This window comes from Plecotus auritus, assembly GCF_963455305.1.
Source record: "Plecotus auritus genome assembly, chromosome: 7".
NCBI classification, from domain to species: Eukaryota; Metazoa; Chordata; class Mammalia; order Chiroptera; family Vespertilionidae; genus Plecotus; species Plecotus auritus.
In genome coordinates, this window is record NC_137774.1 from 20,360,173 (window position 1) to 20,373,665 (window position 13,493).

The 13,493-nt window shown below is 39.4% G+C and overlaps 1 protein-coding gene across 12 annotated transcripts in view; it reads right to left on the reverse strand.

The window, feature by feature from the left end:
- The window catches only part of TANC2 (tetratricopeptide repeat, ankyrin repeat and coiled-coil containing 2), a gene marked incomplete at its 3' end in the record, with an annotated part of 285,235 nt that overhangs the window by 39,381 nt on the left and 232,361 nt on the right, over positions 1-13,493 (reverse strand). For all 12 annotated transcript variants that reach the window (XM_080677202.1, XM_080677201.1, XM_080677198.1 and 9 more), the window contains 2 exons: positions 9,684-9,792; positions 378-500 (listed from right to left, as the gene is read on the reverse strand). In XM_080677202.1, coding sequence (XP_080533328.1) covers positions 378-500; positions 9,684-9,792 — 232 coding nt within the window. The remainder of the gene's footprint in view (positions 1-377; positions 501-9,683; positions 9,793-13,493) is intronic.

Sequence of the window (13,493 nt, forward strand, 5' to 3'; positions counted from 1 at the left end):
GCTGGTACGTTAGTTTGCTGCTGGGGTTCAGCCCATCAGGACTGAGCGAGATGGGCCAGACATGCCCTGGAGCCCTCCTGCATCCCTCCCCGGCCCTGATTGTGCACCAGTGGGGTCCCTTGGCCTGGCCTACGCCCTCTCGTAATCTGGGACCCCTTGGGGGATGTTGGAGAGCCGGTTTTGGCCCGATCCTGCAGGCCAGGCCGAGGAACCCCACTGGTGCACGAATTTGTGCACTGGGCCTCTAGTTATCAATAAAAGGCTAATAGGAGACAGTCTAAGGCAAGTCAAAGCTCAATTAAATAGCCACTTAAAAGCCCCCCTAATTCTATGTTTCACAGTTAATTCTTTAATCTACGTAACTTGTATGCATTTACCTTTATATTTGGAGTGTAGAGATTTCTTAAAGATGCCAATGCCATGGACAGACCTTCTGTGCTGTAGGAGATCCAGAGACCTTGGAGGATGGAGGATGACACACCAACTTTTTTACTCAAACCCTGAAAAAGAAATATTGAGACAAGTCATTAGCCCAGCGAAAAAGTATCATCGGCAATAAGTTAGTGACCTCTAGGTTTGGGGTACTAATAAGTGAGAGTAGAGTCTCACCCTAACAATGCCTGTGCCCAGCAAAACTACTGATAGGGACAAAGACTGGTTCTGTTGGAATAAGCTAAGTTAAAATGTCTCTATCTTAGCAGTCTCTTGCAACAAATTTACACAATACCTCTCTCTTCTGCTATATTTGGATATAATCCCCCCGCCCCCATACACACCTTTTCTATTAGCCTTCTTGAATCAATCTCTTAAATTCAAGTTAGTAAAACACACACTGTGACACAGACAATGCAATGTGATCATTGAGCTCCACCTCATTTCCTTCCTGGGCATTTGGGAAAATGATATTTCCCAATCTCCTTTACAGACATGTGGGGCATGTGTCTGATTTCTGGCTAATAAAATATGGGCAGAAGTAATATATCATGTCCAGGCTTGGGCCCAAACTTCCTGTGCATTTCTCCACACTTTCTTTTTCTTTAAAAATTTTTTAAAATTGATTTTAGAGAGAGAGGAAGGGAGAGGGAGAGATAGAAACACTGATGACAGAGAAACATCATTAATTGGCTGCACCTGCATGCCCCCCCCACAAATTTATGCTGGGGATCAAGCCCGAATCTCAGGCATGTGCCCTGACTGGGAATTGAACCAATGACCTCCTTGTGCATGGGTTGATGCTCAACCACTGAACCATACCCGCCAGGGTCTCTCCACACTTTCTATTGTTCTTCTTGAATGGAGGATTCTGAGGTCCTTGGAGATTTTACTAAGTGGAAGAAGCCTGTCCAAGGATCTGTACTGAATTGCAATGTAAATGAGAAATAAACCTTTGTTAAGTCATTGGGATTTTGTAGGTTTGTTACAGTAGCTAGCATTCCTCACCCTGATACACAGTGCTATGATCATGTCTGTTCACCCTCACGAAAACAACAACAGAGGTTGACTGCCATCAGCAACAAATTTTCTCTTGTATGGCTGGCCTAGTTCCCATAGCATGTACTAATGTTTGCCCCTTTCATGTGGGCTTCTCCAAAAGGAAGTTAGAATAATTTGTGTTTTAAATTTTCTGTTGTTCGGGCAAGACTCTTTCACAGTTATCTTACCATTCTGCCAGTATCTGGGTCAAGTGAGGAGTTAAAGCAGGAAATCCCGAGGGCAGGAAGATATTAACAATGAAGTTTGAGATCTAATAATTGGATCTGGGGAGGCATTCTTTTTAAAAACGTAGGCAACTTCTGCTTGCTTTATGCCTTGAAATGCACATTCTTCTACTTATGTTCAAATCAGCAACGTGTATTTAGCTTCTCTGAAAGATGTAGCAACTCACTCCTCTGCTTAGGGCCTACAAGTCTTGAATTTAAATTACCCTTGAATGTAAATTACCCTTTTTTTCTGTGTGATACCCAGGACAGTTTCAGTCATTCAGGGCACCAAGTAAATTTTAAACGAGAAAGCCTAAGCTGTTTAGAGTAAAGCTGGATGTTCCCAGAACGTTGTGTCGTAATTTTTGCTCAGGGGAACTTGGGTGGATTTCCACTTCTGGTAATGGTTGATCTAGGTCAGTGGTCGGCAAACTGCGGCTCGCGAGCCACATGCGGCTCTTTGGCCCCTTGAGTGTGGCTCTTCCACAAAATACCACGGCCTGGGCGAGTCTATTTTGAAGAAGTGGCATTAGAAGAAGTTTAATTTTAAAAAAATTTGGCTCTCAAAAGAAATTTCAATCGTTGTACTGTTGATATTTGGCTCTTTTGACTAATGAGTTTGCCGACCACTGAGTAATTTGGACAAACATTCCTGCTACAACTGGAAAAGCTGTACAAAATTTAAAACACATTCTCCTTGAAGACATGGAAGGACTACAAGTTGAAGAAGAATTGCTGGGCTGAAGATATAGGACAGAATGAAGCCCAGAACAGTTGGGCTTCATTAGAGCTGCTTCCCCACTGGGTGTGCCTGCCAATTCTACAGAGTTACCTAGGAGTGCTTTTGATAGCTTTGGAATTTATGAGTAGGTGAAATTATTCTGTATGATACTGTAATGGTAGATACATGATATTACACATTTGGCAAAATCCATAGAACTATACAACACACACAAAGAATCCTAATTTAAACTATGGACTTTAGTTAATATGTCAATATAGGCTCATCAACTATAACAAATATCCCACACCAGTGCAAGATTTTAATAATAGGGGAAATGTGGTGGGGGAGTGAATATATGAAAACCAACTGTATTTTTTTTTAAATATATTTTATTAATTTTTTACAGAGAGGAAGAGAGAGGAGAGGGAGAGAGAGCCAGAAACATTGATGAGAGAGAAACATCGATCAGCTGCCTCCTGCACACCTCCTACTGGGGATGTGCCCGCAACCAAGGTACGTGCCCTTGACCGGAATCGAACCCAGGACCTTTCAGTCCGCAGGCCGACACTCTATCCACTGAGCCAAACCGGTTTCGGCCCAACTGTATTTTCTATAAACCTAAAATTGCTCTAAGAAATAAAACATACTAATTAAAAAACAGAAGCCTGGGTTATACTCCAGAACAGCCACGGGCAAACTACGGCCCGCGGGCCGGATCCGGCCCGTTTGGCTGTTCTATCCAGCCCGTGGAGCCGAAAGAGCGGAGGGTTCTCTTGCTCTCCCCTCCGCTCCTTTACTTTGAATTTATATTAGTTCACACAAACACTCCATCCATGCTTTTGTTCCGGCCCTCCGGTCCAGTTTAAGAACCCATTGTGGCCCTCGAGTCAAAAAGTTTGCCCACCCCTGCTCCAGAATAATGAATAATGGTCTCTGGGAGTAAGGCTCAGAAATATGTGTATGTGCTTAAAGTTCCCCAGGAGAATCTAATGTACAGTAGTCCCCCCTTATTCGTGGTTTTGTTTACTGTGGTTTCAGTTACTTGTCATCAACTGCAGTCTGAAAATATTAAATGGAAAATTCCAGAAATAAACAATTCATGTTTTAAATTGTGCATCATTCTTAGTAGCATGATGATATCTTGCAGTCCTGCTCCATCATGCTGGGATGTGAATCATCCCTCTGCCCAGTGTATCCATGCTGTATGCACTACCTGCCCAGTAGTCACGTTAGTAGCTGCCACAGTTATCAGATCGACTGTGGTGGTATTGCAATGCCTGTGTTCAAGTAACCCTTATTTTACTTAAGAATGGCCTCAAGGCACAAGAGTAGGGATGCTTGTGATTCAAATACATCAAAGAGAAGCTCTAAAGTGCTTCCTTTAAGTGAAAAGATGAAAGTTCTTGACTTAAGAAAATCAAAAAGTATGCTGAAGTTGTTAATCTCTACACTAAGGACAAATCTTTTTTGTGTGAAATTGTGAACAAGGAAAATGAAATCGTGCTAGTTTTGTATGGTCAACTGCAAAAGTTATGACCCCAGTGTGTGTAAGTGCTTAGTTAAGATAGACAGGACATTAAATTTGTGGGTGGAAAACATGAATAGACAGCAACAAGTTACACCAGAAAGCACGAAGCCTGTATGAAAACTTCCACAAGGCATCCCCTGAAACAAGTGACATCTAGCCATTTACCACAAGTAAGGGATGGTTACACAAATTCAGGAGGAGGTTTGGACTAAAAAATATAAAAATTACCGGAGAGGCTACATTCACTCATGAAGAAGCTCCGCTGGGGGTCTTGGAATGTATCCCCTTTGGATAAAGGAGGACTACTGTATACACAAGTTGAAAACCATTGATCTAGATCTCTTGATAAATCTCAAATATACATAGAATTATATAACGACTGTGATACTATTTATGCCAGGTTTAAAAATCATGAAATAATTCTGTATATTGTTTATGAATATATATCTATGTTGGAAAAGTATAAATTATGGATGAGAAGAACACATATTAACTCAAGGGTAGAAATTATCTCTGAGAAGGGAGAGAAATGGGGTAAGAGAAGGATGCAAAGGGGACTTCTATTGTACTTGTTTCTTAAACATAAAGAAAAAGACTTGAAGCAAACATGGACAAATCTTAACACCTTTAAAAATGGTATAGTATTTGATTATTCAATTATCTCTGCTTTCTTATATGTTTGATATATTTCATAATAAAAAAATAGGAACAGGGACATCTTGTCCCCTAAGATGAGAAAAAGAAAGGTAAGAATTGATAACGCTATAGACTGATTTACTGGTGAGAGGAGGAGAGTAGTTACAGAAGTCACCCTCGATTGCTTTATTTTTTCAGTGACTCATAAATCAGGCTGTTTAGTTAGTTGACTTGTTTAAGAGCAAGAGGAGAAAAAATGGGAAAAGGAGTTGGTAAATGAACTTCAATTAAATAGTCCAATAAAGAGATCACAAAGCAGCACTCAGAGTCCCAGTGAGGCTGGAATAAATACATAGGAAATAAGTCTGAAATATAGAGCTAGATTGTAGGATTTGTGGTATAAGTTTTACTTGTACTACAGACTTGCTAGTCTACTGATTTCTTCTGCTTGGTGGGGTTGACCCTTTGCTCCTAAGAGTTCAGTTTAGTGAAACTCAAGTTGACAAAGGTGACAGGCAGATCCCATTACCAGGCAGGAGGTAGCAAAAACCCACATAATTCTAAGCTGATGGATTCTTAAAGAGACCCTGAGGTTCAGACAACTAGAAAAAGGTCTTTTTAGTATCTATAACTATTGCTCAGGCAAGAAGGGATCTCGTTTTGTCAGAGATGAATGGTAATGGAGTCCCTTTCTTAAATATTTGTTAGAATCTAAATTTATAACACTTTACTAGCTGGTAGGAAACTTGATCAGTATTTTTGAATACTTCCTGAAGAAAGAGAAAGCATGAAGAAGCAAGAGCAATCTCATCTTAGGGATCTTAACTATGGCTCAGGTATCTTAAGATCATGGCAAAAACTAACCTTAGGGGGTTATTTAATGAGTTTCTTTAAGGCAAATTATTTACAAATATATTGCCAATAACCCACTAGTAGATATCCAAATATCTCAAATGGATTATTACCCTTTTTATCCACCACTCACATAGCCATGTTTGGCTGTAATAAAAGGATCCTAGTAAACAAAGGAAATTACGTCTTTCATTATAGAAAAGGGGTTGGCAAACTATGACCCAAGGCCAAATCCAGCTTTCCACCAGTTTTTATAAATCATGTTTTATAAGAACACAATGACACCCACCCATTCATTGCTGTATTGTCTCTGGCTGCTTTTGAGCTACAATGGCAGAGTTAAGTGGTTTCAATAGAGACTCTATGAAGTACAAAGCCATATTTGCCAATCACTGCTGTAGAGGATGCTAAGTAACCTCTGAAGTGTAAGGGTGATATTACCATATAAAATTTGTGCTTATGATTAAGTCTTATTGTCAGGAGACTTTTATTAATAATTTGAGTCATATAACCTTGTATTAGATATACACTGAGTGGCCAGATTATTATGATCTCTGAACGCATAATAATCTGGCCACTCAGTGTGTGTGTGTGTGTGTGTGTGTGTGTATAAATATGAGAGGCCCGGTGCATGAATTCGTGCATGGGTGGGGTCCGGCCAGCCTGGCCAGGGGGAGGGGACATGGGCAGTTGGCCGGCCTGCCTGCTGGTCGAATTCCTGGTTGAGGGGACAATTTGCATATTAGCCTTTTATTATGTAGGATATACACTGAGTGGCTATTATTATGCATTCAGAGATCATAATAATCTGGCCACTCAGTGTATGTCTAGTATATATTATGTATTTGCATTTTATTATGTACCTTATGTATTTTATATGTATGCTCCTTATAACAATCCTGACAGATATTTTTACCATTTTATAGATGAGAAAACTGCTTAAAGTAAATGGGTTCTGTACTTGAACCCATGCCTTTTGATTAATGTCAAAGGATCTTCTACCCTCTAGATCAGCAGTCGCCAACCGGTGTTCCTCGGACCACTGGTGGTCAGTGAGGTCCGAAAGGTTGGCAACCGCTGCTCTAGATGTCTACTTACAGCATTTTCCCCCTGGCCAATAGTTCTGTTCTGGTAAGAAATGCTATAGGATTGACCAATCCAAGGAACATTTTAGAAGGCAGCATTTAGGGAGCTAAGGTAAGAGCATTCCAAAATCCTTCCAGTGAATAGACCCAAACCAGTGAAACACCCTGCATCACAAACTAGATTGAAATATCTCTGGCCACAATTCACAAACACCCTGCTTTCTTTTCATAGATTAAAAAGAAAAAATCTAAATAGCAATGAGAGGATTATAAAAGAATTTTAAGTGCTTAATATCATTGGTCATTAGGGAAATACAAATTATATTTTGTGGCATAGTGCATATGATTTTCTTAGTATCAAGAAAAGGTGGACGATGTCTAACAAGTATTGGCAAAGGTTTAAAAAAACTGGAACACTCATACATTGCCGGTGGGATTGTGAAAAAGTACAGCCACTTTGAAAAACAGACTGGCAATTCCTCTTCTAGATATATATCCGAGAAGTGAAGACATATCCACACAAAAACCTGAATGACACTGTAAATGTGCTCAGTGCCACTGAGATGTTCACTTTAAAATGGCTAATTTTATTTTAAAAAAACTAAAAAGGGGAATATCTGTACACTAATGTTCATAGCAGCATTATTTACAATAGCCAAAAAGTAGAAACAACCTGAATGTTCAACTAGTGAATGAATAAACAAAATGGATTATTTGGCAGTAAGAATTAATCTAGTATTGATATAAGCTACAACATGGATAAACCCTGAAAACATCACGCTAAATGAAGGAAGCCACACACAAAAGACTACATATTGTATAATTCCATTTATATGAAATGTCCAGAAAAGTCAAATCTATAGACAGAAAGAAGATTGGTGGGTTGCCAGAAGCTAGAAGCAGCATGCAGAGTACCTTCAAATGGGCACAAAGATTATTTCTAGGGTAAAGGTACTAATAGTGGTGATAGTTACACGACTCTAATTTACTAATTGTCACTGACTTGTATGAGTAAAATGAGTTTTATGATATATAAATTAGACCCCAATAAAGTTATTAGAAGCAAAAAGAATGAAAAGGGCTCCATAGCCAGCCTAATCTCCAGAATTACAGACCCACAACCTCAGATTTTTAGACTGATTAATGATATGATATGTACTTTTTCACAAGGATAAAATAAGGGTAATTTAAAATTAATTGGAAACAAATATAAATTGGGCTACATGTCACTGCTGATTAGAGGTTCTAAGTGGTACAGGGTATAAGCATAGAGTCTATTTTTGCCTTTTCATGACCTGCAGCTGATGGGCACTGAGAATTCTAGCAGTCTGGGGGAAGCCAAAGCCTATCAACAGGGAGCACTCTGCATTTAAAAGACCCTAAAAGTGCAGCATCAGGAAAACCGTAGTCCAAGTCTACATTCTTCTACTTGCAGTCATGTCAGCACCTATGCTGTACACCCAAGTATTTATGGCCTGAATCACACAGGGAGCCACTCTTATCTTAGGCAACCATGTTGTCTGTAGCAACGTAAGATAAAACTGTGCCAATGATGGGGTATGGTTAAAATGTATGTCTCCATGCACTGGATACAGTCACAGTGGGTCAAACAAAACTTCTTATCATTTACCTGTTAATGTGGTGTTCATTTTATGGTACAGAAAAGACAAGCATAAATTGCTTTGCATCTGATCCTAGGCAGACAGTGATGCTAAAAGCTTAAGAGTTCAAAGTGGTGACGCTTAAAAGTTAAATTTCCTATCTAACTGAAGGATAATTATCTCAGAATTTCTCCAAGTAGCAGATACTTTTTGGCCCATTTGAAACAGGAAGGAGCCACCTTGCCTGTTATTTTAGTCCCACTCTGCTCCCACTTATCATTGGGTGAGATAATTTTTTTTTAGTACAGTGATTTTTCAGAGAAGAAAATTATGATTCAAATAAAGGACCTGTCACTGTGGGTTCACATCTGTCTATCTGATGAACAGGCTTCTCTGGCTGTGTGCTTACATACAGGGAAGATTTGCTAGGCTCTTTGAATTGTCCTTACTGCCATCTTTCTCTCTGAAGAGAACTGTTTTATCTTTAACAGTTTCTCCTGGAGGAAGTCCAACCCAGAGAACTGTTTAAGATACCTGTATCTTTCAACCCTGAGCCAGGAAAAGCAGTCTGAAGAGACTGTAAGGATAGGAAGTAGCAGACTTCCAGCAAACTGTGGGCTAGAAAAATCAGAACATTTCTTCCTTGACCTTTGTGTTTTTACCCTATACTGATATCAACACTAAAAATTCCTTGAGATTAGGGTCTGCATCTTTATTGTTTTTGCAGTGCTAGTACCTAGGACAATGCCTCAGTAAGCGCTGAGTAAACAAATGCATTTGTGCACAAACAGTGAACGATGTGCCCTCCTCTGGGTCCTCCATTCTAGCCTTGTGAATGTTGAGAGATGGGAGCTGATGCTATAGAGTACTTAAAAGTTTTGAAACTATTGGGAGAAAAATTTGGATTATAATTTGAAGAGAGAATGGTTCCAGATGCTTTGAACATCACAACACTAGAAATATTAAAATCTTCACTAAAAGAATTATGAGGCCCTGGTCGGGTAGTTCAGTTGGTTACAGTGTTGTCCTGATACGCCAAGGTTGTGGGTTCAATCCTTGGTCAAGGCACATACAAGAATCAATCAATGAATGCCTTAATAAGTGGAACAGTAGGTTAATGTCTCTCTCTCCCACTCTCTCAAATCAATAAAATACAAAAAAATTTTTTTAAAAGATTTATAAGAAAATTGAAAGAGTGCTTGCTCTCAGTGATTTTTTTTTAGATACTGTGAAAATCTGCAACTAACTGCTACAACATGACTGTCCTCAGGAGATCGTAGGTCATATATTGAATATACATCTATATGCTTCTCATCTAAATGATAATGCACATACATTTCCTGGAAAGCCTAGCAGTCCGTTAAAGTGGGATGACAAATGAGGTTTACTTTCCAAATGCCTAGGGAGGAACAGCCATACTTTTCAGGACATGGACTGGCTTTGCAACAAAATAATTTCAGAAAGCAAGGACTTCACTGAAATAACAGTAGCTTTAAAAACACTGTTAAGGAAAGCCTGCTGGAGATGGAAAGAAAAAAGCCTCTAACTTCTCGTTACCTTAAAAATGTGTGCTTTGAGGATGTGATGTCCCAGTTCAATAGTCTGCTGTCGGTTTAGTTTTCCCTCTTGGCGGGAAAACCAAAAGGCAAGTAATGTGTGACCACTCCTGCAAAGAAAAAGAGACTCATTTTAGAAATGTTAATGCACCAATTCTGCTTTGGGTGGAGGACTGTTCAGGTCTAGCCAAACCTCCAAGATTCTGTCTCATTCAACCAGTTTCTTAGGGAAGGACACTTGCAACTGGGCAAAGAATGAGTATTGAAAAGCTCCTAGCTTTTACCAGTCCTTTACCTAAATCACACGTGTGAATATCACAAAATGTCATTTCTAGTTAGCTTACACCCATCCCACACACAGATGGCATGAAAAGATTTTCATTTTTATTTTTTGTCTCTGTCAACTACTTTATTTCACCCATGCTTTAAATGTCAGTGTTCCTCAGGATCTCATTTTTGGTCCTGGTCTGTCCTCTGAATTAGCTCATCCATCCTCAGAGCCTTCACCACCACCTGCATCCTGTATCTTTTTCTCTAGTTAGACTTCTCAGCCTTAGATCAGTATACATCCAACTGTCTATTGGATTTCTGCACCTGGAGGTCCCAGAGTATCTCAAATTCAAACTGGATTAACAACCTCTTCCCCAAGTGAAGTATTCTCTGGTCAGCAGCTCTCTTCCCTTTCCTTCCAGTAGAGGAAAAGGAGTAGTTTTTCTTTGGAACAACCATTATATATATCCTTTATATGTCTTATACAGTATCTATCAGCCTTCCACATGCTCTCCTCTAAGGTTTCTTGATGGCATCCATTCCTCCCGATCTCCTTATTAACAGATTCCCATTCTGTTATGAAAGAGAAAACCCCTTTTCTGCCTCTGCATGTTGTGTTATATGCCCCTGTAGCCCAGAACTATTGTGGCCCTCTTGTGGTCATGTGGCAGCTACCCTAAGACAAAGCCAAATGAAAAATTAAGCTAAGAGAATTGCAGAAATATAGCACCTGAGCCCTGACTGTACAGCATTAGGAGATGCCCTAATTTTGGATTTCTTGTTATATGAAGTATCTAAAAATTTATTATTTAATCCATTTGAGTTAGAATTTTCTATTTCTTCTAGCTCAAAGCATCCTAATGAAATACTCCTTAAAGTATGAATGTATGTATGGATAGGTATGTGTGTATGCATGTGTATATATTGAGGGTTATGTGTGTTTCTGTTTACAGTTATGACAGAAATTCTGAGTGATTTACATTCTTCAAAGCACCTAGCACAGCATATTGCATATAAAAATTCCCCATAAAATTTTTTGGAAGCAAAAGAAAACTGGGCATTAAAGAAAGGACATTCGATCGCCTCTGGGATGTGCCTTCTCACCATACTGGCTCTAGCTCTGTGGACACAGAACTCTCCGTGGAACTGTATTACTTTAAGTAACTCTCTACTCCCCACCAGGTTAGTGGCCAGCAGAGTCCTAATGCCACTGGTAACACAATTCTTCTATTCCTTTCATTTGAAGTGTCATAGAAAAGGGAAATGAACCCAAGTTCAATTTCAAATCCAGTGAATTAATCCAACAGAGGGAAAAAGTAGCAAGTGAATTTTTATTGGTAACACTTCCTTGAGAGGAAGCCCAAATGTCTACTGGACGATATTCTTTCATATTGAACACTGGCTACTCTCCCAGGTTTAACATTTGAGATATCTCACACTGAAGCCTAAAAAACAAACATGTTCTTTATTTCTTGGTTTTTGTTTTTGTTTTGTTAAGTTTCACACTACATTTGTCTTTATTTATGTGTATTTTTCTTATCAGTTTCTTACTCCTGAACTCATTTCCTTATGACGCCCAGTCTTACTATTCTCTAAGATCACCAGTAGCCTCTTAATTGGTTTTCTTTTAGCCTGTGATTTTGTTTCTTTCTATTTTCTCCCTCTAGCCTTAGATCAGAGTTGAAGATTCTTCCCCAGCACTGTCCCTGGTCCCCTGTCCTGGATATATACATGCTCTGACAAAAGGCAGAGAAGGGAGTATCCAGAATAGTAGAGGGTAGATCCTACCTCCATTCTCATTTTCAGCCCCTCCATATGGATTATTGGAGACAAGTGATACTCACCCTTGGACAACTGTGAATTACAAGGCAGTGAGGAGCTATCTTTGCATGATAACCCTATTTCCCTAGACCTCGAAAGTTGAGAGCAATGAGGTCTATTAGAAGAAAAAAAAACCTTTTCTAAAGCAAGAATCACCCTCCCTCCACCACCGCACATTTAACAGTCTGGAAGTTGAATAACTTGTTTTATACAAAACATATAATGGCACTATATTTGTTTTTCTAATAGATTTTCACTTAGAGCCCCCCCCCCCCCCGGGAGATAGCTAGCCTTAAAGTTTCTATTTGTAACACTGAAACATGCTAACAGATGGAATCAAATATTTCTAGCATGGATGTTTTCTTCATTGTTCTAGTCATAGTCACTAATGTGTAGTCACATAGATTTCATTAGCTCTTGGAATGACAAACTTGATATACACCACTTTGGTGTTTCCGAGAAATAACACCGAAGTGTTCTGATATTCCTCTGTGTGGTGCTCAGATGTAATAAAGTGGTATAGTCACAGCCAGCTGGCAAGGAACTGCTTGCAATCTAAAGCCTATCTTATTTATCTCATAATTGGGACCGAAATAATGTTTGCTGCTCTAAAATGTCTTTGTTATAGAGGTAAATGTAGCAGTTTGGGGAGACCCAGTGAGACTAGCATTATGGGGCAGAGATAGGTAGTTGCCTACAAAAGATTTGTGCTCCTTTGCACAGTCAAGAGCTGTGGTGAAGTGGCTACTTTGCCAGGGACCTTGCATTCACATTCAAGAGGGTAATGTGATTGAGTTCTGGCTAATGGAATACAGGCAGAAATTACATTCATTGCTTCAGACTTGGCCCAGAAAAATCTCCTTTGACTTCTATAACCTTACTGTTTCTTGTTTCTCCTTCTAACTCTAATATTACCCTTGTAAATTATTTGGTTCATCACTTTATTCTAGTATTAAATATATTCTGTTATAATGCTTCTAAACTTCCTGCTTTATACTCTTAACTTGAGTGATCTTGTTTAGTCCTATGGCTTCTAGTGTCAGTTTTTCACTGATAACTCCCAAATCCATAACTCTGTGTCTGAGTTTTCCTTTTTTCTATTTTCCAAAGTCACATGTTTAAATATATTTGTGCATCTTCTCTTGGAGGTAATTCATTATAAACATGCCCAACGTAGGACTCACCTTCTCCCCATAGCCTGTTCTTTCTCCTGCTGTTGCTCATGTTAGGACCCCTCCTCCATTCAGAATGCTCTGTCCGTCAGTAGCTTAACTATGCTACACTACTCAGGGTAAGTGTTTGTCACTTTTGGTCCCTCCACCCTTACCTTCCACATACTCATACACACCAAGTGCTGTTGAGTATCTCCAAAATGTCTCTCCCATGCATACCAGGCTCTCTATTCTTACATTACAGGTCGTGGCATTTCTCACCTAGACAAATAGGGCCACATACCACTTGTCAGAGCCGTTTTTCACATCATCAGAGTTATCTGATCATTGTCTCCTCCTCCTCAAAATTATAGAGATTCCTTATTATCTACAGAATAAAATGTTAAGGTCTTAAATATGGTTTTCAGTGCTTTTTTTCCTAGCCACATTCCTATCAGTCTTTCAGACCATCACAACTTCTTTCAATTCCCCAAAGGCACTTTGCATCTCACACTTGCACTATGGGCCTACTGTTGGTTGCTATGTGCCTGACCTCCCTTTAAAGGGCA